This window comes from Danio rerio, chromosome 1 (genome assembly GCF_049306965.1).
Source record: "Danio rerio strain Tuebingen ecotype United States chromosome 1, GRCz12tu, whole genome shotgun sequence".
In the NCBI taxonomy this organism is placed as follows: Eukaryota; Metazoa; Chordata; class Actinopteri; order Cypriniformes; family Danionidae; genus Danio; species Danio rerio.
In genome coordinates, this window is record NC_133176.1 from 57,264,863 (window position 1) to 57,292,114 (window position 27,252).

The 27,252-nt window shown below is 37.5% G+C and overlaps 2 protein-coding genes across 8 annotated transcripts; one reads left to right on the top strand and one right to left on the bottom strand.

The window, feature by feature from the left end:
* The first annotated feature begins 466 nt into the window (after nucleotides 1-466).
* LOC100536887 (uncharacterized) lies at nucleotides 467-5,065 on the top strand. Its single transcript, XM_003201704.7, has 5 exons — nucleotides 467-814; nucleotides 1,089-1,865; nucleotides 4,518-4,578; nucleotides 4,676-4,732; nucleotides 4,888-5,065. The coding sequence occupies exons 1-5, from the start codon at nucleotides 661-663 to the stop codon at nucleotides 4,940-4,942; spliced, it is 1,104 nt and encodes a 367-aa protein (XP_003201752.1). The 5' UTR covers nucleotides 467-660; the 3' UTR covers nucleotides 4,943-5,065.
* A 13,253-nt stretch (nucleotides 5,066-18,318) lies between these two features.
* Nucleotides 18,319-26,422, bottom strand: smim28 (small integral membrane protein 28). 7 transcript variants are annotated; one of them, XR_012382343.1, is made up of 3 exons: nucleotides 25,966-26,422; nucleotides 18,858-21,281; nucleotides 18,319-18,519 (listed from the first exon to the last, which is right to left on the bottom strand). XR_012382343.1 is itself a non-coding variant. In XM_068221829.2 (2 exons), exons 1-2 carry the CDS (start codon nucleotides 26,068-26,070, stop codon nucleotides 20,859-20,861), a joined length of 528 nt encoding a protein of 175 aa, XP_068077930.1. In that variant the 5' UTR covers nucleotides 26,071-26,422; the 3' UTR covers nucleotides 18,319-20,858. The 7 variants fall into 7 exon arrangements, 1 of the variants encoding a protein (XP_068077930.1); XR_012382335.1 differs by having other exon boundaries at nucleotides 18,319-18,483; nucleotides 18,829-21,281; XR_012382342.1 differs by having other exon boundaries at nucleotides 18,319-18,583; nucleotides 18,807-21,281.
* Nucleotides 26,423-27,252: the final 830 nt, after the last annotated feature.

The window sequence follows — 27,252 nt, forward strand, 5'->3', positions numbered from 1 at the left end:
CATACCTGAAATACTGGGTCTCATTCGGTGCAATATGTGGGGAAATTGTGTACAAATGTAAGATTATATACAGTACAAACTTCTTATTGAATTCTAACAGCTTGTGATCTGTTTGAATCTGCTTGATCTGTCTGAAAGCCTGTTGCTCATTTTCTTTGAAAACCACTATCATCAAACTGTACACTTTACTTTTCATTGAAATTTAGGTCAGCATCGCTGTAAAGCATGTAGTCAGGTCAAAAAGTTGCACTGTCATCATCACTTCCGTGTACATACGTGACAAACTCAGTTCTCCTCCCAGCATTGTCTGATGTACCAGTCAGTCTGTACAGATCTTTTTTTTGCTGTAGTCATAGTGAAGGTGTTGTCTTACCTCTAAATGACATCTGATCCCTTCTATTTGAGAGACGCACAAAACGTCAATTGTTTTGTCCTATTTTAAGAAATTCAAGATGCGCATCCCTAAAACCATATCATAAGATTTCATTCAGAGCATTGATGTGAAACTGCCCACAAACTGACACTTAACCTTTACGCCGCTGGTGTACCTGAGGTGTAGATGAACCCTCTCAGGGGAACAGATGGGTCTATAAATACAGTACACACAGACAGTCATTTTTCAATTACAGTTTCCCTGTTGGAAGCACAGAGATCTTCAGAATGCATTCAGAAGTGAAGATGTTGGCGGCTGTGGTAGTTTTATTCATGGCAGCTGGTGTGAGTAATAGTGCCACTGTGACTAAATGCAGTCTGAAGCAGGAACTTCAAGCCGTCCTTGGGGCGCCTCTGAATGCGACTGACATTTTGGCGAAAAGTGAGTCTCTATTTTCTGTCTTCATTTCTCTGTTGAACTTAAAAATACAGCAGAAAACCTGCCTCTGCTTAATTTGGATTACTATATTTAATACTCTCATCGGTTAGTAGGTTTTTCTTTTGTTCATGAGGAACACTTGTAGTGTGAATGGGACTTAAAAAAGACCGATTTGTAACAAATAAAGGATGAGTAAATTAATGCTGAATTTACATTTTTGTGTGAACTATCCCTGTTGATCTCCAGTGTCTTGGTTTAACACAAACTCTCTTTACAGTTGTGTGCCATGTGGCGCTGACCACCAACTTCAATACAAGCGCTGTTAATACAATCCCTGAGCCTAAAGAAATAGAGGATGGTCACGGACATCGCCATAGAAGAGCTGCAAAGGGTCCAGAAAGAGTTGCCGTGACCTCCAACTTCAGGCCCAGCCCCAACAATTCAGTTCCACACCCAGAGTCAACAGAGCAACCTGAAAGCCAGGAACAAGATAGTCAGGAAATTCGCCATAGAAGGTCTCCAAAGGGTCCAAAAAGAGTTGCCGTGACCTCTAACTTCACTACCAACCCCAATAACACAGTCCCGCACCCAAAGTCATCAGAGGAACAAGACAGTCATGAAAGTCGCCATAGAAGGTCTCCAAAGGGTCCAAAAAAAGTTGCTGTGATGTCCAACTTTACTTTCGACCCCAACAACACAGTCCCGCACCCGGAGTCATCAGAGGAACAAGACAGTAATGAAATTCGCCATAGAAGGTCTCCAAAGGGTCCAGAAAGAGTTGCGGTGACCTCCAACTTCATTACCAACCCCAATAACACCGTCCCACACCCGGAGTCATCAGAGGAACAAGACAGTCACGAATTTCGCCATAGAAGGGCTGCAAAAGGTCCAGCAAAAGGCCGTCCTGCTGGTAAAGTGACCCTTCCACCGCCTACCACAAAGCCCAAGAACACGGAGATGTGGACGATGTACGGCTTGTTCCAGCTCAGTGACCATGTGGCGTGCAATTCTACTCAAAGTAGCAAACCGAACCTCTGCGGGCTGAGCTGCCAGAGTGAGTATATGAAACAATAGCCCCTTTCACACACACAGACCTTTCCGGTAATTTTCCGGAAAGAGAAGTAGTAACATTTCCAGTAATTTGCCGGAATGCTGCGCTGTTAACGTAGAAGGAAGATTGCCATAAAGAGCGCATTCACGTCTAGAACGCGCTGACGTAAGACATCTACTTTAGCCAATCAGAACACTCAGACACATTCACGTCCGCGTGGTTTATGTAAATAAAAGCCTTCGAATATATTTCCAGACACATTTAGCTGCTAGATGTCAGCCAGATAACATTTCTATGTTCCTTTTAAAAAATTATCGATAAAATTCTTATGGTACGCCGTTGTTTGTTTACCTTCAAGCTCTGACATGTGTGCATGTGAAGCAGCCGGTGAACACCACCAAACACATGTATTATGTACATCTCGACATGTGACAGTGTTCCTCCATATGTTTTCATCGAAGTTGTTCTTAGGGTTGTAACAATATACCGATATGACGGTCTGCCACGATTTGAACGTGCACGATTATCATACCATGAACAATTGCATATCAATGGTTTTAACCCTTAAAGACCGAGACGGCCGCCCGCGGCTAAAAATAAGTATTGCTCTTAAATGTTTAATAACTTTTGATCCGCTGATCCGATTCATACAATTCAAAGATTGGCATAAAGAAGAGAATCTCAGCTTTCCAGTGCTGTATCACATAACATAACATAACGCAGACTTTTAGAGGCTCCGGAATCAGTGCGGTTACGTCATCAAAATTTGACAACGCTGATTTGACAAAGAAACGCTCGTCACTGTGTCTCCGGACAAACCAGACATGATACATTGATGCATTGTCCCTCCTCCATGCCCAGATTGGTTCAAACTTGCTATATCACAACCAATAAGCATAGGTTTCGCTTTTGTTTGTGGACCAACAATCAGCTCTTTGAACAACACGGAATGAGAGATAGGCATAAATTTATGCGCGGCTAAATAAAACGCAAAAAAAAAAGTAAGTACTTTTGCATGCACAGCAGCACAGAAACATGACAAAACAGTGACACAGCAAAGACGAACTGTTCTTGCGGTTTTCAAAAGACGCAAATGAAGGTGCAGCTGTTTGTCTGCATTGCAGACAACCATATCCAAATCCATATCCACAGACAACCATATCCATGCTGGCACATAAAACCTAAGGATGTTCCATATTGAATCTAGTTTCGTTATGTAACTATTTATAGTATAGTAAATATTTATATCTATTTTTTTTACTGAGGATTTGCACCATGTTTATTTGGACTTTATTTGGACTTTGACACATTATTTATTATTTTCTTATTTTTTTATTTGTTCATTGTAAGTGGTGTTGTTTATAGTAACTGAAAATATATTATTTGGAAAAAGTCAAATTTGCTTCACTGTTCTATTATTTTGTAACATTTGTAACATACCGTATACCGCGAAACCGTCAAACCGTGGTATTGTTTTAGATGATTATCATACCGTAAAAAATTCATACCGTTACAACCCTATTCACAATACTTACCCATCCACGGAATTTGTCAAATGTTTACAAGTACAAGCTCTGGCGTTTATAGGTAATTTCTGGTTAATAATGTCAGAATTACCAATATTTTGTAATGGATGTGTGAACGGTCTTTTCCGGAAAAATTCCGTAACGTCCTTGCCTATGTGAACAGTGTTTTTTTTAATTCACCGGTAAAGTCGTTACGAAAATTTTCCCTATATTTATGTTATCACTGTATGAAAGGGGCTAATGACTGTAAAGGCATTAATAATGTTACAAATGAGCAGTGCTTTGAAACTAGAACATCTCTTGAGCTGCAAATCGTCATATTAGAAAGATTTCGGAATAATTGTGTGAAGATAGATCACAGGAAAAACAATGCTAAATATTCAGCTCTGAATCAAGAGTGAATTACATTTTAAAATGCATTCAAAGAGAAAGAGTTATTTGAGATTGTAGCAAGGTGTCACATTTATATTTTTAATGCATTGTTACTTAAATAGGGTGGCACAGAGGCTCAGGGGTTAGCTCTGCTGCCTCACGGCAAGAAGGTCACTGGTTCGAGTCCCAGCTAAACCAGTTGGCATTTCTGCGCGAGTGTCCTCGAGGTGCTGCGGTTTCCCCCACAATCCAAATACATGCACTATAGACTAAATGATTGAAGCAAATTGGCCTTAGCGTATGAGTGTGGGTATCACATATGGTGCAGTGGGTAGCAAGATCGCCTCACACTAAAGTCACTGGTTCAAGTCCTAGCTGGGCAAGTTGACATTTCTGTGTGGAGTTTGCATGTTCTCCCCATGTTGGCGTGGGTTTTTTCCGGGTGCTCCGGTTTCCCTCACAGTCCAAACGCATGCGCTATAGGTGAATTGGATGAACTAATTGGCCAGAGTCTATGAGTATGTGTGCAAATGAGAGTGTATGGGTGTTTCCCAGTAATGGGTTGCGCTGGAAGGGCATCAGTTGCATAAAACATATGCTTTCATAGTTTATGGTTCATTCCACTGTGGAGACCATTGAAATAGATATCAAGCAGAAAGAAAATGAGTGGATAGATCTGTTTGGAGTTTCTCATTTCTGCTGAGCACTGTGGTCGTGCATCAATACGTTTTAAATGAGTGTGAGTTTCTCTTTTCAGAGCTGATTGATGATGACATCACTGATGATCTGGCGTGCGTCAAGCTTCTTATAACTAAAGTGTGAGTAAAACTGATCTCTTTCTGTGTTAATCAGTTGTGCAATGAGTATAACATTATATGTATGGTTTTTAAACCATTGTTTGTTTGATTATTATAGTACTGAACATGGTCCTGGCCGTCCATTTGCTGAAGGAATGAAAGAAATGAAAGAACTGTAAGTAAATGAAAACTAAAACGGTCTATTAATATACAAGAACCATCCAAAAAAACACAATTAATAGAAATTGACTGTCTTTGCAAAAAAATCATATTTTTAATTGTACTTAACTAAAAAAAAAAGCTTTAATATTTGCTACTTTCCTTTTACAGGCTCAATCCACAGTGTGTCAACGTTGTGAACTCAGTGTACTTCTCAGACTGTTAACAATGAAGAATTCACAACATCTGGACTGAAATCCTGAGTTTTGCACTTAGCTTTAACACATTCCAGCACTCGTAGCATGTGTGCCGTACACCGTTATATTCATTAAAATCTTTTGAGAAGCAGTGTTGTGCTTATGAGTTTCATTAATCATTACAGTGTGCTTCTGCGGTTTGATATTGAGATACGTGTCGAATGTTTCAGTCACATGTGGCGGAGGGGAATATGCCACCGCCTTGTGGGGCAGATAATAAACTTTACACTAAGGAAGACTGAGTGAGCAACAGGATCTTAGTCCCCCCACCCAATACTTTAGGTCTCAGTATAACTAGTGGTTATATGTGAGTGTCTATCGTGTTGCTATATGGAGCTACAGATAAAGTGAGGTGGGCTTCAGGATCTATCTTTATCACGGTGGTAGCCTGAAGTGTGTATGTGAGTGTGTAAAACTCAGAAAAACCCACCCTCCCAGATCTAACAGGATAGATGAGACGGCCCCACTCCTTAGTATAAAGGACTTCAGTTAACTCAATGTAACTAAACAAACAAATATTTATTTAAACAAAAAGTATTAGTCTTATGAGACTAATTGAATGAGTTTTCTTTTTTTATGTTTCTTCACATAAAAAGTTAAATTGTTTTAAACTCAATCAGCTCAAAATTAAATGAAATAAAATATAGACAATAATAAATGAAATAGAATCAATGTGATAGTGTTTCAGTCACACCTTAAACAATGACAAGATTCACATTCACAATCAGTATTAATCAAATGAATTCAAATCAAGTTAGAGTTAACTTTCAAAATTCAGGAAAAATATACTCAGTCCATTCACGAGTGAAAATGTCCATAGACCGGTAAACAAATAAGTCTCTGTGGAAAAACGCACAATTTCCAGTTTTTCGAATGAGAGTTCCTTTAAAGCACAGTTCTGTCTCAATACGGTGAAAAGAAAAGATGTCTTAGCAATGTTCAAGGAAATGTGAACTCAATATTGTACATCACCACTCTTGGGTCCAGAACGGAGCGCTGAAAGGAGTCTGGAAAGGCAGGGTAATGTTCCTTCAACTCTTTGATCCCCAACGATTGCCCTCGTGATCCTGAACGCACAGCACGATCCAACAAGGCCACAATCCCGTCCAACGGCGATCAATCAGAGCAAACAATGAACACACGATGCTTTCCAACGCAAAAATCCTCGCAAAAATAACACAGCATCCACTACGTTTTGAGTTCGTTTGAACTAACAAAAATCTGGATGTAAATAACAAAAAAACACGGGAGTATTCAACTTCAGCACTGAATAATCCGACTGACTTTAACAGCAGGCCTATTATCCCGCGTCACTGACGAGCGCGGCAAAAAACTTGCTGCGTCACTGCTAATAACTGGCTCATTAAACTACACGGAGACTTAAAAGCAACGAGACTTTGAAGCAATGTAATCTAGCTTTGTTTCATGTCATCAGTTAACTTCTTAAGTTGATCAAAAAGTTTTAAAACTGCACAACCTTCATAAGCTCACCACTGCTGTCACAACTCGCCTTTCTCTCCTCCCTCTCTCTGCCTGAATGCGATCGTCACCCACACACATACCGGAGAAAGTAATGGCGGCGCCCATGTCAAATTTCAAAATAAAAGTTCTCTCATATTCGGATTTGTAGATCCCCTACATTCCCCCCTACTAAACCCTGCCATACCACTGGACCTCCTTTCAGCGATCCAGTTCTGGAAAACAAAAACAGAGAATAGCAGGTAAACACTTTGTGTATGAACATCAGTACAACAATAACATGTTTTCAATCAGTGAAATACACATTAAAAGATACTTTCAAAACCTTAAAGTTTCAATTGTTGTCTAAACTTATTTCAAGACAAAATCAGTTCTGTATCTAACAGGTAGAGTACCTTTGTTCAAACGTTGTGAACGTCTAGGTTCAGGAATGCTTTCATTTTCACTTTCAGCTTCAGAACCACCTGAATTTACAGACTGATCTACTGAATCTTCATCTGAAATTCTATCATGTTCTCTAATACCTGTGTCCGTCTCATCCCCACTTTCCCTTCTACCTTGTGTGTCTGGAAGTGTAGTTGGTGTAAATGTAACAGGGACTACAAGAACATCAGGATCCTCTGAATCAGTATGTTCCTGACTTGTGTGTGCTCTAGAATTATGTCTAGATGTACGAGGCGGTAAAGATGACTGAAAAGTGCAGTGTCTAAGTTGATCTCTGTGTACAACTTTACATGGACCCCCTTTCTCTGGGCGAATAGTATAGACTGGTGTGTCTGTGTGATTTTGTTTCACTACAATATAAGGTAAGGGTTCCCAATGATCTTGGATCTTATTCCTTCCCCTGTGTGAATGATTCCTTAACAGAACACGATCTCCAGCTTTCATGAGTGCACCACGTGATTTGCGATCATAGGCTCTCTTTCTCTGTCTTGAAGCCTCTTGTGCTGCAGAGTTGGCTACTTCAACAGCTGTTTTCAATCTGTCATGGTGTTTTTTCACCCAATCATCAAGATTGTCAACTCCACTTTCCTCAATGTCCCTTCCATTAAGGATATCCATTGGCATGCGAGCATCTCTACCGAACAGTAAGTAGAATGGCGAATACCCAGTTGAAGTGTGGGTTCGACTGTTGTAGGCCATAACTAACTCAGGTAGATACTCCTTCCAGTTCTTTTTCTTTTCTGGGGGTAACGTTCTTAGCATGTCGTGCATAGTTCTATTAAATCGTTCGCACTGGGAGTTACCCTGGGGGTGATACGGGGTTGTGCGACTCTTTCCAATTCCATAGACTCTACACAGTTCTTTGATGACATTGGCTTCAAAGCAACGACCTTGGTCCGAATGTAATCGTGCAGGACAGCCATAATGTACAAACCAATGCTGCACCAGTGCTTTCGCAGTAGTGTGAGCAGTTTGATTTCTGGTGGGCACGGCCACTGTGAAACGAGAGAACATGTCAGTTAAGACAAGAACATTTTCGTATCCACCCACAGATTCCTCCAAGACCGTATAATCCATTGCAAGGACTTCCAGTGGTGCAGACACATTAGTGCACGTCATTGGAGCTCGAATCTTAGGGAAAACATCCTTTGCAAGTGCACATCTTTTGCACTCTTTGATCCAGCTCTGAACATCCTTACTCATTGTTGGCCAGTAATAATTTCTTCTCATGCGCTCTAGCGTACTTCTTTCTCCGAAATGGCCACAATGATCATGCTGACTCTCATATACTTTGTAACGCAGAGGTTCTGGAACCACTAGTTGACAAATTTCTTCGCCATCTCGAGGATCAAGGATGGTACGGAACATCACTCCTTTTTTAAGCTCGAGTCTTATGAATTGTTTAGCAAGCTTTTTTAACTCAGCATTCATGTTACGCTGCTCAACTGGGCTCAGATTCTTGTTTTTAAGAACAGCACGGTAGATAGGGGCTATTTTAGGGTCTGTCTTTTGTTGCTCTTCTAGATCACTCCAACTGTATCCAGGGACTTTCCTTGCCACAGACACTTGGACTGAAGCTTGAACCCTCTGCTGATTTTTAGTGGCTGGCCATAAGCATGTGCGCACTTCATCTGAATTCATCTTAATGAAATCTTTATCAGAATCCTCCTGCTCTGGCTCCTCTCCAGATGGAATCCTCGAAAGAACATCCGCATTTGTATTTTGTCGTCCTGGTTTGTAGAAGACTTCAAAATCAAACTCCGACAACTGAGCTACCCACCGTTGTTCAACTGCTCCTAGATTTGCTGTTTCTAGGTAGCGCAAAGGGTTGTGATCTGTAATCACAGAGAACTTGGAGTAGATCAAGTATTCTTTAAACTTCTCGGTTACAGCCCATTTTAGAGCTAGCAACTCTAGCTTGAAAGCACTGTAATTTCTGTCGTTTTTCTCTGATCCACGAAGACTTCGACTTGCATACGCAATCACACGCTCAGCATCTCCTTGTCTCTGACTCAACACTGCTCCAAGACCATGCAGGCTCCCATCAGTTGTGAGTACAAAAGACTGACTGAAATCTGGATATGCAAGGACTGGAGGAGACATTAAACAATGCTTGAGTTTGTCGAATGCTATCTGACATTCAGTTGTCCAGTTAAAAGGTTCAATAACCTTCCCTTTTCCTCCTTTACCCACCAGAGCATGAAGAGGCCGGGCTAATTGAGCAAAACAAGGAACAAATCTCCTGTAATAACTCATAAATCCAAGGACCTGTCTTAACTCTTTGACATTTGTGGGTGCAGGCCATGTCTCCAAAACTTGAGTTTTCTCTCCATCCACCTTTATTCCTTGGGAGGATATTAGATGACCCAAGAATTTCACTTCGGGTTTCAAAAGGAAGCACTTGCTGGGTTTTAGTTTCAAACCATGCTCTCTCAATCGGTTGAACACTATTTCTAGTCTCTGACAATGACTTTCAAAGTCTCTTGAAAAAACAATAATGTCATCCAGGTAGATGAGCAGTATGTCAAAAGTTAGATCTCCGAGCACCACCCCCATCAGACGCTGGAATGTCGCAGGAGCATTACAGAGTCCGAATGGCATCCTGGTCCATTCAAACAATCCGAAAGGAGTTGTTACCGCCGTCTTTGCTCTATCCTCCTCATTCATCGCAACTTGGAAATACCCAGAGGTAAGATCAAGGGTGGAGAACAGCTGTGCATTACCTAAAGCATCCAGTGATTCCTCCACACGAGGGAGTGGATAAGCATCTTTGCAAGTCACTTTATTTAATCTTCTGTAGTCGCAGCAAAAGCGTACGCTACCATCTTTCTTAATTACAATCACAGCTGGCGATGCCCACGGACTACAGCTTTCTCTGAGAATACCTTGAGAAACCAAATCCTGAACATGTTTTTTCACTTCCTGAAACACTTGAGGTGGTATTCTGCGATGTCTTTGCTTAATAGGAGGAGCATCTCCTGTCGGTACATTGTGTGTAACGGCAGTTGTATAACCAAAGTCACAATCGTTCTTTGAAAACACATCACTGTGCTTGACCAGTAGTTCTTGCAGTGTGCAACGTTGACTTTCTGTGAGATTCTCTAAATTCATTTGCACTGGAACTGGCAGTTGCTCTGTGGTGCTTATATCCACATTCACCTGATGTTTCTGTACAGCTTTAACATGCAGGGTACCTTCCTTCTCCTCAAACTCAACAAGCTCTTTTTGCACAACTTCTTGTGGCTTGGACAGTGCAGCGATTCTACATCGTGGTGGTAATTTTACAGGTTTTTCGCTAGAATTCAGGACTCTGACTGGAACTTTACCATCAGATGATTTGGCGAGCACATTAGCGATCAGTACACTTTTAGGCAAGCTGACATTTGAAGAGGCCTCCACCAACACTTGACAGCTTACTTTTGGTGGTATTCTACAGCGGCCTTCCAAAACACGTTCACTGAATGGAGGGATAGTAACTGCTTTCTTGCCAGCAACTTTTACGAAGCCAATCTTATCGTTGCAGCTTAATGTCTCAGTCTGCATCTTGATGTTAGCTAACACTCGTTGGACCCTTGCCTCCTTAAAGCCACAACTATATCTGTTCATCTTCTTCACGTCTCCAGTAGCCATGAACAGATCTTTAAGTTCACTCAACACATTCATCCCAACAATGCCAGGTAATCTATTCAACTCTGTTCCGTGGGTTTCATTCTCTTTGATTACAAACACACACTTTCCATGTAACTTCTTCCCCATACACTCTACGTCTGCTTCTAGACAACCTATGATGGGAATGTCCAGGCCGTTTGCTGCTGTGAGACGAACCCAGTTGGCAGAAGACAACACAGCTTCTCCAAAGTGATCCTTAAAATGTGACTCAGTGATAGTAGTGACTTCTGATCCTGTATCCAAGAGACAAATGGTACTTATACCCGCAATTTTCACTTCAATTGTCAGACAGTCTCCAAAAGCACTCTCACAAAGAGACTTGGAAACATTCTTTGTATCACAGTCTGCAGTATGACTACGAATGACAGATGGACCTGGGCTCTCTAGCACTAAAGTGTCTCGGTCTGCTGTCTTTTCCCTCTCTACTGTCTGAGTTTTAGAGTTTTCTTTGTTCTGAAGACAACGTCGGCTTGTGTGTCCTGGCTTACCACAGGTATAACAGATGTATCTCCCTTCACTATCTTTTAAAGGTGCACTTTTCATCTTGTTCTCTTTTACAAGAGGTTTCACTTTTTCTTTACTATTGACTATTTGAAACAATTTCTCCTGTCGGGCAGCAATTTGTTGAACAGCTTCATGGAGTGACTCTAGGGTGAGAGGGACTGAAGAGCTCTCTGTCGCAGAGGTAGCATGAACAACACCACGTGAACGAGTACTGGGTCTCAGATTACTTGGAATTTGAACTTCCTCTTCTTCTGACCACGTTATAGCTTCTTGCATAAGCTGAATGAATGTCAAATCTTTCTCAGCCTTAACTCTCCTTTTCATTTCACGTCGTAGTGAATCATCTTTGAGTCCTAGCACGAGCTGTTCCTTCAATACACCATCAGCATCAGGAATTCTAGCTGGGTCTCTGCTCTGAATTATACTCAGTTTCTCTTGCAAATCGTATGCATACGAACGAATGGTTTCTCCAGGCATTTGTTTGCGGTCATAAAAATCTTTTAGCCTGCTGCCAATGGGAAGTTTGTCCCCATAAGTCTGATCCAAAGCATCAAAAATCTCATCCACTGACTTCTCCTTTCCGTTCAGCATAAACTTGACTGTCATCTTTGCTTCATCTTTTAAACACTGCTTAACAAACTCAATTCTGTCTTCTTCAGGAATTTTCATCACCTTGAAGGCGGACTTCATTGAACTTATCCATTCTTCTATGCTCAACTCGCCAGGCTTAGAACGACATCCACTGAACTCTGGAAGTTTACGATCTCTTGGGATGTACACAGTAGATGGTGCTTTTTGAGCAGCAGCTTGTTGTTCAATAACAATTTTAGCTAGAGAAAGTGCCTCCCTCTGTTCGGCTCTGGCTTGCTCTAACATGCCAGACTGCTCACCGAACCGCCTTTGCATTTCTTCAAACTGTTTCTTTAATTCTTCTAGCTCAGCCATAGTATCGGCTCAAAAACTTCAAACTTATACTGAATTAAAAGTCAGGAATTTATCCTGTTCGTGACGCCAATATGTGGCGGAGGGGAATATGCCACCGCCTTGTGGGGCAGATAATAAACTTTACACTAAGGAAGACTGAGTGAGCAACAGGATCTTAGTCCCCCCACCCAATACTTTAGGTCTCAGTATAACTAGTGGTTATATGTGAGTGTCTATCGTGTTGCTATATGGAGCTACAGATAAAGTGAGGTGGGCTTCAGGATCTATCTTTATCACGGTGGTAGCCTGAAGTGTGTATGTGAGTGTGTAAAACTCAGAAAAACCCACCCTCCCAGATCTAACAGGATAGATGAGACGGCCCCACTCCTTAGTATAAAGGACTTCAGTTAACTCAATGTAACTAAACAAACAAATATTTATTTAAACAAAAAGTATTAGTCTTATGAGACTAATTGAATGAGTTTTCTTTTTTTATGTTTCTTCACATAAAAAGTTAAATTGTTTTAAACTCAATCAGCTCAAAATTAAATGAAATAAAATATAGACAATAATAAATGAAATAGAATCAATGTGATAGTGTTTCAGTCACACCTTAAACAATGACAAGATTCACATTCACAATCAGTATTAATCAAATGAATTCAAATCAAGTTAGAGTTAACTTTCAAAATTCAGGAAAAATATACTCAGTCCATTCACGAGTGAAAATGTCCATAGACCGGTAAACAAATAAGTCTCTGTGGAAAAACGCACAATTTCCAGTTTTTCGAATGAGAGTTCCTTTAAAGCACAGTTCTGTCTCAATACGGTGAAAAGAAAAGATGTCTTAGCAATGTTCAAGGAAATGTGAACTCAATATTGTACATCACCACTCTTGGGTCCAGAACGGAGCGCTGAAAGGAGTCTGGAAAGGCAGGGTAATGTTCCTTCAACTCTTTGATCCCCAACGATTGCCCTCGTGATCCTGAACGCACAGCACGATCCAACAAGGCCACAATCCCGTCCAACGGCGATCAATCAGAGCAAACAATGAACACACGATGCTTTCCAACGCAAAAATCCTCGCAAAAATAACACAGCATCCACTACGTTTTGAGTTCGTTTGAACTAACAAAAATCTGGATGTAAATAACAAAAAAACACGGGAGTATTCAACTTCAGCACTGAATAATCCGACTGACTTTAACAGCAGGCCTATTATCCCGCGTCACTGACGAGCGCGGCAAAAAACTTGCTGCGTCACTGCTAATAACTGGCTCATTAAACTACACGGAGACTTAAAAGCAACGAGACTTTGAAGCAATGTAATCTAGCTTTGTTTCATGTCATCAGTTAACTTCTTAAGTTGATCAAAAAGTTTTAAAACTGCACAACCTTCATAAGCTCACCACTGCTGTCACAACTCGCCTTTCTCTCCTCCCTCTCTCTGCCTGAATGCGATCGTCACCCACACACATACCGGAGAAAGTAATGGCGGCGCCCATGTCAAATTTCAAAATAAAAGTTCTCTCATATTCGGATTTGTAGATCCCCTACACACAGGTTTTTAAAGGAGCGGTGTGTGAGAGAGTTGGTGAGTCTATGGTTCGTGAGGTTTATGGTTCTCTGGTTTGTTAGAAACTTCAAAAAGAAAACCAACTTGATAAATGCATAACATTCACTAGACGGCATGCTTGTTGTCTTACTCAGATACAGTTTAAGTCAGAATTATTCGCCCCCCTTTACATTTTTTTTCTTTTTTAAATATTTCCCAAATGATGTTTAACAGAGCAAGAAAATTTTCCCAGTGTGTCTGATAATGTTTTTTCTTCTGGAGAAAGTTTAATTTGTTTTATTTCAACTAGAATAAAAGCCTTTAAATGTCACTTTAAACTGTATAGAAGTGTCTTAAAATATCTAGTAAAATATTATGTGCTGTTATCATGGCAAAGATAAAATAAATCAGTTATTAGAGATGAGTTATTAAAACTATCATGTTTAGAAATGTGCTGAAGAAATCTGCTCTCCGTTAAACAGAAATTGGGGAAAAAAAATAAACATGGGGCAAATAATTCAGGGGGGCTAATATTTCTGACTTCAACTGTATATATTAGTATTTATAGTTAATTTATAGTATTTATAGTAAATTTCTACATCACATTTCCTTAAGAAATGGATTTTTTGTCTTGTCACTCACCGCATATTATATTTGATGAGTGACAAATCCAGTTTTTGCTTTGGTATATAAAATTGGCTCTTTTCATTGAACCTGTATTGTATGTGTATATGATGTGACTGAAAAAAGTCTACACAAACACTGCACAATACATCTGCAAAACATGTGACACCTACAGCTGTCTTGAATATGGTCTTTATTAGAAATAACTATAACACTATGACTGAATGATGATCATTCAAAATCGGTCCCACTTTATATTAAGTGTCCTTAACTACTATGTACTTACATCAAAAAATAAATAAATTGTATTTACTGTGTTTATAATGTATTTGAGAACACTTGTGGTGCTTTTGAGTTGGGATAGAGGTTGGGTTATGGACAGGTTTGGTGGTATGGGTAGGTTTAAGGGTGGGTTAAGGTGTAAGGTATGGTCAACAGTGTATTTACAAATGTAAGTACATACATGTATTTAATCAAGCATAAGTACACAGTAAATACATGTATTTACACAAGAAGTACATTGTAACAAACTATTAATTCCTGTGTAAGTACATATTAGTTAAGGCCACTTAATATAAAGTGGGACCAAAATACCTATATTATACTATAATACTATTAACTATAAAGCCTATAATTTACTACACATACAGGTGTAGAATTCTCACAAAAAGAAAATTCTGTCATCATTTCCTTATCCTTCACTTGATCCAAACCTGTTTGAGTTTCTTTCTCCTGTCAAAGTCAAACACAAACCATATTTTGAATAAAGCTGGAAATCTGTAACCACTGACTTCGTATTTGTTATATATATATATATATATATATATATATATATATATATATATATATATATATATATATATATATATATATATATATATATATATATATATACAACAGTTCTGTCTGGTTCTCGAATCTGATTGGCTGATAGCCGTGATATATTTGAGTAATATGAGCACTCGTACAGCCTCTTTACCCTTTGTGTATTACTCCGCCCACATATAGCCAGCAACAAGCAGACACTACAGATCTACAGTTTAAAAGATGCACGCTCAGCTGTTTAACTGTCAGCTTATGATTTGAATCCAACGCGGAAGAAAGTAGTTCCTCATACAAAAGTGTTTTTGAGACTCTCCATGTTTGATTTTGTTTTTATATTCACAATTATGCCGTCAAACTGTTGTATAAACGCGATATCACACTCGTAGCAGTGCGATATGGCTGTATATCATCACTTGTGGGAGACTAAGGCACTTGGCCTGCAGCCTCATGCCAATGCAATATATATATATATATATATGAGCAATATCACACGAGTAGCAGTGCCTTAGTCTCCCACCAGTGATGATATATAGCCATATCGCACTGCTACAAGTGTGATATTGCGTTTATACAACAGTTTAACGGCACAATCATGCATATAAAAAAGAAAATCAAACACAGGGCTCTATTTTGACGGTCCATGCGCAAAGTGCAAAGCGCAGGGCGCAAACGCATTAAGGGCGTGTCAGAATCCACTTTTGCTATTTTAAGGACAGAAAAATCCTCTTTGCACCGTGGCGCATGGTCTTACAGGGTTGAACTTATTCTCTTATGAGTTATTATAGGTATGTTTTGAGAATAAACCAATTAGAGTCTCATCTAGCATTTTCTTTGAGACTCAGTTGCGCCATAGCGCATTTGCTATTTACATGACGGACTTTGTAATTAGAAAAACTGAATACTTCACTAGCAAGAAAACAGTTAAACAGAGCATGTACAGTGCAAGAATAAGAGATGAGACTCCTCATTGTTAATTTTCGCTTTCACTCTTGTAGATAAAGAAACGTGTTGTACGCACAGACATCCATTAGCCTATAAATAATTCATTTCGTTTGTTCAGATTTAGATGTATCTATATTGTATCTAGCTTTGTTTGCTATTGTTATTCTTATAACTTCATTCAGAATTGAAAGAAAACTTTGTTCAAATCGTCACATACTATTGTTCTCCACTTTTTCCTTAGGGCCTGGATTTTCATTGTGGTAAATAAGACCTCTGAGGTGATTGACATCATATTAGAGCTGATGCATTCCAGTCCCTTCTGAATAGTCACACATAAATTAAAACAAGGAGTTTTTTTAAGATGCATTTTTTGTGCAATAGCGCCGCCAGCTGGATAAGACTGTGTTTTATTATTTTATTTCTCTTCACTTCTGCATCGCACTCAAAGGATTTTTGGGGTGTACTAAGCCTAAGTAAGTTACAATACTAAGAAATATTGTGGTTTGGTTTACCGTTTACGTTTGGAACTCTGGGTTCAGGTTCTACATAGGAATAGAGTTAAACACAACAGTGATTGTGAGCATCTTTCAGACATGAGAGCACGTCAGTGGGCTTGGATGACTGTTTGCACAGTATGTGAGAACGCTGAACTAACCTAAAGTGTATATATATATGTGTGTGTGTGTGTGTGTGTGTGTGTGTGTGTGTGTGTGTGTGTGTGTATATATATATATATATATATATATATATATATATATATATATATAAAAGAACCAGATTAGAAGTTTAATTGCTTGACCAATAACATAATATTATAGTTGAATTTTTTTCTCTTTTTAAATATTTCCCAAATGATGTTTAACAGAGCAAAGAAATTTTTACAGTATGTTTGATAATATTTTTTCTTCTGGAGAAAGTCTTATTTGTTTTATTTCAACCAGAATAAAAGCAGTTTTAAATTTTTAAAAGCTATTTTAAGGACAAAACTATTAGCCCCTTTAGGCTATTTTTTCTTCGATAGTCTACAGAACAAACTATCGTTATACAATAACTTGCCTAATAACCCTAACCTGCCTAGTTCACCTAGTTAACCTTTAAATGTCACTTTAAGCTGTATAGAAGTCTCTTGAAAAATATCTAGTCAAATATTATTTACTGTCATCATAGCAAAGATAAAATAAATCAGTTATTAGAAATGAGTTATCAAAACTATTATGTTTAGAAATGCGTTGAATAAAATCTCTCTTGAACAGAAATTGGGGGAAAAAAGAAACAGGGGGGGCGAATAATTCTGACTTCAACTGTATATATTTTTTTATTCAGGCTGGAACGTTAAATGCGCATGTGCAGGTCTGTGCGCGCGTCTCGAGACCATTGCATTTCTATTTCAACAAGAGCCTGTATTTTACAGTCATTGCTCCAGCTGTAGTGTTGTAACAAGGTCCCCACGTGTATTCTTTGGTTGTAATGAATTCATTAATATTTAGAAAGCGGGAAAGTTCTCCCGTTTATTGCAAAGTAACGTTACATTCACTATATTTCTAGTGTTTGTTTAAAACGACAAATCATTTGAAAATTATGTTGAGAAGATGTTTGAAAGGAATGTTCATCCTTGGAGTGACAAGTAAAAATAAAACTCAATATGAACAGTTCACGCGCGAGATTTTTACCCATTAAATGATCGAAAGAAATGTCGCACTAAGTTTGAAGGCTACATAGTTGATTATTATGAACATATACAACATTATAACACTATTGGCAATAGAAGTTAATTAGGCTACTAACCTGTGTTAATGCGCTCATGAAACATTGAGGTTTTCGTTTCTTTTTCGGGCTTTCCTCTTTCTTAGTAATTTATCCCCTGCTTTCCTGATCCTGACACATAAATCCACATTTCAGTACACTGACTCCCACCATGTTTCAAACTCTGGGAATACTTCAGCAAATCCTATAATAAAAGTCTGAATCTACCGCGATATAATAAAAGCACACAATCAAAATAATTTCTTAAAAGGATTGTTCATCAAAAATGTAAAAAATAAATAAATAAAAAATCTGTCATCATTTACAAACCCTTTACTTGTTACAAACCTGCTTGTTTTTCTATCTGTGATATTTTGGAAGCCTGTAACCATCCACATTCGTACAATGTTTCCAGCATTGTTCAGTGTTGTTTTACACAGAACAAAAACACCCAAGCTGGTTTGAAACAATTCAAGGATGATCAAAATCATGACAGAATTTGCATTATTGGGTGAAATAAAAATGCGACTCAGATGCCCAAAATTTGACATATTCAGCCATAGCATTTAAAACCTGTATTGTATGTGAATGCAAAGTGACTATGAAAAATACATAGAAAGTGAATATAGGCAAAAATCATTCTTAGTGTGGTCTTTATTAGAAATACTTACAAGACTACATGACTGATTGAAAACCTGCCAGGATAGTTTTTCATCTTTGAAAAGGACTGATGCAGTCATAAAAAGTCTAAAATCATGGAACAACGTAACGTCCCTGCTGAAAAATCCAGCTTAAACCAGCCTAGGCTGGTTGGCTGGTTTTAGCTGGTCGACCAGGCTGGTTTTAGAGGGGTTTTGGCCACTTCCAGGCTGGTCTCCAGCCATTTCCAGCCTGGTCTTAGCTGGTCAGGCTGGAAAATGACCAGCCAAATCCAGCTAAAACCAGTTTGACCAGCCTGGTTTAAGCTGGATATTGCTGGTTTTGGCTGGACTCCCAGCTTGGCTAGGCTGGTCAAGCTGGTTTTAGCTGGTCATCTCCCAGCCTGACCAGCTAAGACCAGGCTGGAAATGGCTGGAAACTAGCCTGGAAGTGGCCAAAACCCCTATAAAACCAGCCTGGTTGACCAGCTAAAACCAGCCAACCAGCTTAGGCTGGTTTAAGCTGGATTTTTTAGCAGGGGTGTGTCTCTAACTAGGCAGCATTTAAAAGTAAAACACATGGTGATTACTTATCGATAACACATAGCCTTCTACTGTCAATACAAACACAAATATTTACTCTCATTAAAACGTATAACCAAGAAAATATTTTATGAATGCTGAAAGGTTTCAACATTAAACATTTTTCCCTAATTATATTCCATGTTATATTTTTGCAAACATCATGACAACAGTTCTAAACGTTGTTTGAATTCGACAACATTTAAAAAATATATACAATGACTAGAAAATTACATAACATTCCATAACCAACATGTTGAAAACATCAGGCTTATGTTCAGTGTAGAACGTTTGCTTAGAACGTTGGTCCTACACTCATGGTATAGACTGTTATGATTCAAAATTTTACAGTATAAAAGTCCGTGCAAAATTCTGTTTATTGCAGGGGAAATAACCAGGGGTGCGTTTCACAAACACCGACATAACTCGAGGCTGAACTATCATAGTATGATGTATCATTTGAGAAATAACAATGTAGCCTTGAGTGTTTCCCAAAACTGTGGTTGCTTTGTAACAGATACATCATTTAAACCACGTTAGTTATAACCAAGACAATCTCACGGCAATTCGTAACTTTTTGATTTAGTGTCAAATTCGTATGAATTCAAACGATCTAATTTGTATAATTTAGTACGATTTGCTCATCCCCCAATGACGGTAAGGTTTAGGGGCGGGGTTAGGTGCCACGCCTCCTTTTTAATATAGTACAATTTCATACGACTGAACTCATATGAACTAGCCACTAAACTGACAAAACGTAAAATACTCATGTTTTTTCTCGTGAGGTCAGGCTGCTATAACATAAAACGTCCATAATGACGCTCTTAACAGGCTGGAGTAACAGCTTCTTTAGAGAGGAAAAAAAAATTGTGCAAGCTATATTGTTTTACACGTACACACATAAAAAAAAAAAAAATCCAATGTTCGTTTTGATAAAAACGTGCACTCATTTTCCATATTAACTGAAATGTATGTAAACAGCACATTGGGCCCCTTTACAAATATTATCGAGAATATTCCAAATTCTATTCTAAAATATAAAACCACTTAGCTAACGTGTATTCTGATCTCATATATAAATGAAACCTTCGAAAGGCATAGGTGGGATAACTGGGAATAGAACACAGCCATCTGACTACAGCTGTAGAAGTGTTGCAAACTTACAAGTTTGTGATGCAGTTCACGAATGTTCGTTGGAATGCTGGATTTGGGAAATGCGAAATCAGGGAACTATGTTTGTAACTATAGTTGGCTATAGACATGGGATGATAACCGTTTTCAAGGTATATTGCGATTTGGAAAAGTCAAGGTAATAAAACCGGCAAAAATTTCTGTAACACCATTCCTAAGAAATGTGTACAATTTTTTATTTCCATTTTGCTTTAGGTTTTTTGGGAAAACAGTATCGCGAGCAGTAAAGATCTCCAAAGATGCCATTTTAAATTGTAAAGAAATCTGTGTTTCTGAAAATAATAAAGACCGAAGAAGTCTATGATTTTTTAAAAATTATTTAGCCGACATGTTTACTGCTCAAATTTCTAAATATTTTAAAAGGTTCTCAAAATAAAATATATTATTTACAAAGGGGGAAATGTTGACATTTAAAAAGAACATATTTTAGAGCATTTTTTTACAATACCGTAAAACAGTGATATTTTATCCAAGGTTATCATATCATCAGAATAAAATACCGGCCCATGCCTAGCTGGATAATAATGGTTTTCGGAAACGCACCCCAGGGTAGTGGTCCCACTTATAACTCAGCGAATATATTTCTCACTTGAAGTTTATTTTAGAAAGTCAGGCACGTTCCTTTAAGCTTTTTAAAGTACCATTAGCCTACGATTTGTTTTGTTAGATTTTATCCAACTGACAAATATTTGTGTAGCCTTTTAAATATAGCCCTTAACATTTTCCCTATAGCCTTGGTGTATATAACATTACAAAAGTCTCTTCTCAGACAAACTCCCCGCTTGACCTGAGCTCTGGGCACAGTTTAGCTTCGAGGTCTTCAATCTTGATAGACTCGACGTCTTTCCCGCTGGTGAGGCTCGCAGCTCGAGTAATTTTTGTCAGTGTGTCTTCATACGGTGGCGGGAGATAAACCATGAGGAAAACTCCGTCTGACACATCCGAGCTGGTGCTGTTCAGCCGCTCTGCGTTCCCGGTCAGTGATGACAGGATCTCGGCGTTTCTCTCTGGGTCCTGCAAGTCCAGAGCAATGATGTTGGCTAGTCCCAGTTTGTTCTCTCTGAATCTCCGGTAAAGAAAAACAAACACCACGCCGAACACGATGAGCGTGACGAGCGGAAGAACGACGTAGAGGACAAGCTCCGCTTTCCCGCTGCTTTCTGTTGAAATCTCATTCCAGTGGTAATTCTGTGAGGATGTAAAGGATATAAATAAGTCAACCTTAACTTTTGAATGTGAGCTTTTTTATTAAAAGATCTATCTATCTATCTATCTATCTATCTATCTATCTATCTATCTATCTATCTATCTATCTATCTATCTATCTATCTATCTATCTATCTATCTATCCAAAAATATACCCAAAAACTACTAAAACCCCACTCTGAGAAAATCATGTTGGCTAGATATTTTCAATGTTATTTTTAATGTTTAGCAATGTTATTATTAGAATAGCCTATCTCAAGCCCTTATATATGATGAAAGGATCACTCTGAAAAAGGCTGAGTTAAGAATCCTTGTTGTCAATGGACAAATGGCAATAATTTAAGCTAAAATGTTAAAAAAACAACCCAAATATGTTTGTTTGCACAGACTGCACTTAAGGTTAAATGAGGCATAAATAGCTTTTAAAGATAGCAAATACTATGTACAATCTTTTATGGTATTACCAATACTCTAATTCAAGTTAGAATTAGGTTAATAGCTATAAGTTTTGGTGGATATGTGGCTTTTGTATTTGTACGATTTCTAATGTTATTAGTACTTTTTAATACAATTTGGCACAAGTTAGGTTTAGTGGTGAAAACAAGGTTGGACTTATTTATAATTCCAAATACCCTATACAATCAGACTCTAAGAAAATTCATGTTGGCTAGATATGTTCAGTAGTATGTGAAGATATTATCGGAATATTTGACGTCTGATTTGAAATGTTGAAAGGAGAAAAAGGTGGGTTAAGTATCCTTCAAGTTGTCAATAAAAAAATGGAAGTATTTTAAGTTTAAATATTAATATTCCAGAAACAACCAAAATATGTTTATTTACACAAACTACACACTTTATATAGTTTTTTTATAGTTTTTTTTTTATTTTTAATAGGTCTTTTATGGTAACCACACTGTAATTCCAATAAGAAAATTTTGGCGGATATATGACTTCTATTCGTGTATGATTTTTAGTTTCATTCATAATATTTTATGCAATTTGACAGTTAGGTTTAGTGGTGAAAACAAAAGTTGGCTTAATTTATAATTCCAAAAAATGATCAAAACCCCTATAAAATAAGACTCAGAGAAAAGCGAACTTCGCTATATTTATAGATATCACCTAAATATTTAAAATCTGATTAAATATGAAAGGAGCCCTCTGAAAATGCTGGGCTAAGTATGCACAAACTCAAAAGTCTAAAATGCAATTTTAGTATAAATGTAATTTATAACATTAACCCAACAGTTAGGTTTGTACGTATTTGACACAATCTAGGTTAAAATAAACCAGCATTTTTAAGTGTGAAGACTAAACTTTTCACAAAATTCATAGGCAAAAGAAATATTAAAAATAGCAAATAAAATATTTAATTCATTATTTACAATAAAAAATTTATATACACTTGAAGTCAGAATTATTAGCCCCCCTCAATTATTAAAGCGCTTGTTTATTTTTTCCCTCAATTTCTGTTTAACGGAGAGCAGATTTTTTCAGCACATTTCTAAACATAATAGTTTTAATAACTCATCTCTAATAACTGATTTATTTTATCTTTGCCATGATGACAGCACATAATATTTTACTAGATATTTTAAGACACTTCTATACAGCTTAAAGTGACATTTAAAGGCTTAACTAGGTTAATTAGGTGAACTAGGCAGGTTAGGGTAATTAGGCAAGCTATTGTAAAAAGATGGTTTGTTCTGTAGACTTTCAAAAAAATATAGCTTAAAGGGGCTAATAATTTTGTCCTTAAAATGATGTTTAAATAAATTAAACTGCTTTTATTCTAGCTGGAAAAAAAATAAACAAGACTTTCTCCAGAAAAAAATATTATCAGACATACTGTGAAAATTTCCTAGCTCTATTAAACATAATTGGGAAATATTTAAAAAAAAAGAAGAAAAAAATTGAAGGGATGCGAATAATTCTGACTTCAACTGTATATAGATGCTCTAAAAACAACATAGCACCATCACCAATATTAAGTCTTAATCAAACATCAGTAATAAACAGCTTTTTTATGAACAGAAATTTCTTGCAGCAAAAGATACAGTATAATGAATGTGCAACTTCTAAAATGTACTGCAGCAAAAGTTTCTTTAGCTTTTATTAAACCATTGCTGCAGCCTTACTGCATTCAGTTTAAGTGGAGTGCATCCCAAAATCTGATGGTTTACCCAACGCTAATCACATAATGCCGCTTTTTCAGCTAGATTAGATGTTTGGGTCCTTTAAACCCTTAGTTTCTGCCAAAACACTGTTTCACCTTAAAACGACAGTTCACCCAAAAATTAAAATTCTGTCATCTTTTTCTCACCCTTGACTTCTTTCTTTTGTTGAACACAGAATAAATTATTTTATAGAAAGCTGGAAACCCATAACCACTGACTTCCATAGTATCTATACATACAGTAGTACTATTTATGAAATTCATTTATTCATTTTCTTTTCGGGTTAGTCCCTTTATTAATCCGGGGTCGCCACAGTGGAATGAACCACCAACTTTTACAGCACATATTTTATGCAGCAGATACCCTTTCAGCTGCAAAATTTAGGAAATTATAAAAGCTTATTTAATCATGCTATATTATTAGGTTTTTTATAGTGTTTGATGTTGTTTATGTTCTTGTTGGGTGTGATGCAACCTAGTTTTATTCTGTATTACAATTTATTGTGATGTTTTGAATGACAAAATAAAGGAAACTGAAACTGAACTGAAACTATGGAAGTAGTTACATGTTTTCAGCTTTCATCAAAATGTCTTCCTTTGTGTTCACTGTAAAATGTAAAATGCGGTCTTCCACACAATCCATTTGTATCAGGACAACATGAAGGAATTAGGTTGACTTATTAGTTTTTACTAATTTAAGTGGATTGAACATTAAACAATTATGTTGTTCCAAGGAAATTTGAAGAATTGTGTTTTTTCAGCTCATTTAAATAAGAAGTTTGAACAAGCAACAAAAATATTTTTGGAGTGTTCAGCAGAATTGCTATTTACCTCTTGAGGGTGAGTAAACAGGGATTAACCACACTGTAATTCCAATTAATAGCTATAAGTTTTGGCGAATATATGACTTCTATACGTGTACAATTTCTAGTTTTATTCTTAATATTTTATGCCATTAGACATTAGTTAGGTTTAGTGGTGAACACAAAAGTTGGCTTAATTTATAATTCCAAAAAATGATCAAAACCCCTATAAAATAAGACTCAGAGAAAAGCGAACTTCGCTATATTTATAGATATCACCTAAATATTTAAAATCTGATTAAATATGAAAGGAGCCCTCTGAAAATGCTGGGCTAAGTATGCACAAACTCAAAAGTCTAAAATGCAATTTTTAGTATAAATGTAATTTATAACATTAACCCAACAGTTAGGTTTGTACGTATTTGACACAATCTAGGTTAAAATAAACCAGCATTTTTAAGTGTGAAGACTAAACTTTTCACAAAATTCATAGGCAAAAGAAACATTAAAAATAGCAAATAAAATATTTAATTCATTATTTACAATAAAAAAATTATATACACTTGAAGTCAGAATTATATATGACTTCTATACGTGTACAATTTCTAGTTTTATTCTTAATATTTTATGCCATTAGACATTAGTTAGGGTTAGTGGTGAACACAAAAGTTGGCTTAATTTATAATTCCAAAAAATGATCAAAACCCCTATAAAATAAGACTCAGAGAAAAGCGAACTTAGCTATATTTATAGATATCACCTAAATATTTAAAATCTGATTAAATATGATGTAAGGAGCCCTCTGAAAGATGCTGTAAATAATGCTGGCTTCCACACAATCCATTTGTATCAGTAAAACATGAAGGAATTAAGTTGACTTATTGGTTAAGTGCATTGAACATAAAACAATTATGTTGCTCCAAGGAAATTTGAAGAATTGCGTCTTTTTTTCAGCTCATTTAAATAAGAAGTTTGAACAAGCAGCAAAATATTTTTGGAGTGTTCATCAGAATTTATTTAACTTTTGAGGGTGAGTAAACAGGAAGTAAATAAATATTTTTGGGTGAATCTCTTCAACTCACATCAACTCAGTGGAGATCACATCTGAAATTTCAAACACTGATTTTGAATGCAACTTCAATCTAGTCCCGGTAACTTGTGTTAAAATCTGCAATCTTCCGTCCAAAAGCATACACTCAAAAATGACATTTGCTGTTTGTTCAAATTAGTTAAATTAAGCTATAACAACACAATTTTTGAGTTGTTGTATTTTTTTTGGGGTGGGGGCGGTTGGGCTTATTTTTTTATGCTCAATCCACTTTACCTCCTAGGGTTTAGTGGCCACATATGTAGACAGCACATTTTAGCTATTACTGTAAGTGTTATTTAAAATACTTTGAATGTTTTATGTTTTGTTACAGACATACCGTGTCGTCCTGCATCTGTTTTGCAGCACATGAAATGTCCCAAACACTATTTTAACTGTACAAAATTGGGAAAAATTAATTTTTTTCACTCCTTGATAGTCAAAACATGTAAAAAAAAAAATGTATATGTTATATATGCAATTCGGCATATATAACATAAATTCGGACCACGAGTCCACATCAATTGCGAAGAACCTGGGGTTCTTTACAGTGTATTTATATGTATAGTAATTTCATCCTGAATGGGATTGATCACTAACCTGTAGCCGTTGTTCTGTAGTTGGAGCCGGTGGAGACCCTGAAACCCAGTCATCTCTACCAGCTGGTCCAAACTTTATCCAGCTGCTATCCAACAATCGTCGCATGCTGCCGCGGACAATCGCTCTTTAGCTGATGAAGGAGAGATGAGAGAGCAGCAGCTGTCTAAAGAGCGCAGCGGGATAACAGCTGCATCTTGTGTCTATCTGCACTGAGAGTGTGTGTGTGTGTGTGTGATGGAGAGAGTTTGTGTGTGTTAAGTACTGTCTCACATGCTCGCACATGCAGATCAGTGGAATTCAGGCCAGCGGTCAGCCAATGGTGTGGGGTGAACGAAGACCCGAAAGGCAATCATTTGGGGATTTGTGATGCGCGCAGCTGGCCTATATTTAATAAACAGCAGAGAGCGATGGATGGATGAGATGGAGCTGTCAATCAATTGAGTTTAAATGCTGCTGTGGTGGCAGAAATGAGCGGCGCATATTCACATTCAGAGAAATGCGTGAGCACTTAAGAGGAACTTCTAGGAATCGTTTAGCTCAGATAGGGAAATTAACCATTGAAAGCTTGACATATTGAGAAAAATCATATTTTTTCTATCCTAGTGGTTTTGAATTTACCCCTAGTGGCATGTCATGTTATTGCAGGGCAGGGTGCCAGCTGCTATTACAAGAAACAACATTGATAATAAATCTAAAAATGTAGTCGAAGGCGACGCAGTGGCGCAGTAGGTAGTGCTGTCGCCTCACAGCAAGTAGGTCGCTGATACGAGCCTCGGCTGGGTAAGTTGCCATTTCTGTGTGGAGTTTGCATGTTCTCCCTTCATTCGCGTGGGTTTCCTCTGGATGCTCCAGTTTCCCCACAGTCCAAAGGCATGCGGTACAGGTGAATTGGGTAGGCTAAATTGTCCGACGTGTATGAGTGTGAATAAGTGTGTGTGGATGCTTCCCAGAGATGGGTTGCAGCTGGAAGGGCATCCGCTGCATAAAAACGTGCTGGATAAGTTGGCGCTTCATTCCACTGTGGCAACCCCAGATTAATAAAAGGACTGAGCTGAAAAGAAATGAATGAAATTCAAGTACTTTTAAGTACGTTCAAAAAGCATGGGAACCCTGAAAATAAAAATGATTCTATTTTTAAGCATAATAATAATACTATATAATAATATATGTTTTGATTACCTTTTTATATATAGTAAAATATATTAATAAGTCATATTTTTAAGCATAATAATAATACTATATAATAATATATGTTTTGATTACCTTTTTATATATAGTAAAATATAT

Excerpts from the sequence above, each read along its gene's own strand:
- LOC100536887 (XM_003201704.7), top strand. The coding sequence starts at position 661 with ATGCATTCAGAAGTGAAGATGTTGGCGGCTGTGGTAGTTTTATTCATG. Across the intron at positions 815-1,088 it reads GACTGACATTTTGGCGAAAA|TTGTGTGCCATGTGGCGCTG; the intron begins GTGAGTCTCTAT and ends CTCTCTTTACAG. Across the intron at positions 4,579-4,675 it reads AAGCTTCTTATAACTAAAGT|TACTGAACATGGTCCTGGCC; the intron begins GTGAGTAAAACT and ends TGATTATTATAG.
- smim28 (XM_068221829.2), bottom strand. The coding sequence starts at position 26,070 with ATGCGACGATTGTTGGATAGCAGCTGGATAAAGTTTGGACCAGCTGGT. Across the intron at positions 21,282-25,965 it reads CTACAGAACAACGGCTACAG|AATTACCACTGGAATGAGAT; the intron begins GTTAGTGATCAA and ends ACATCCTCACAG.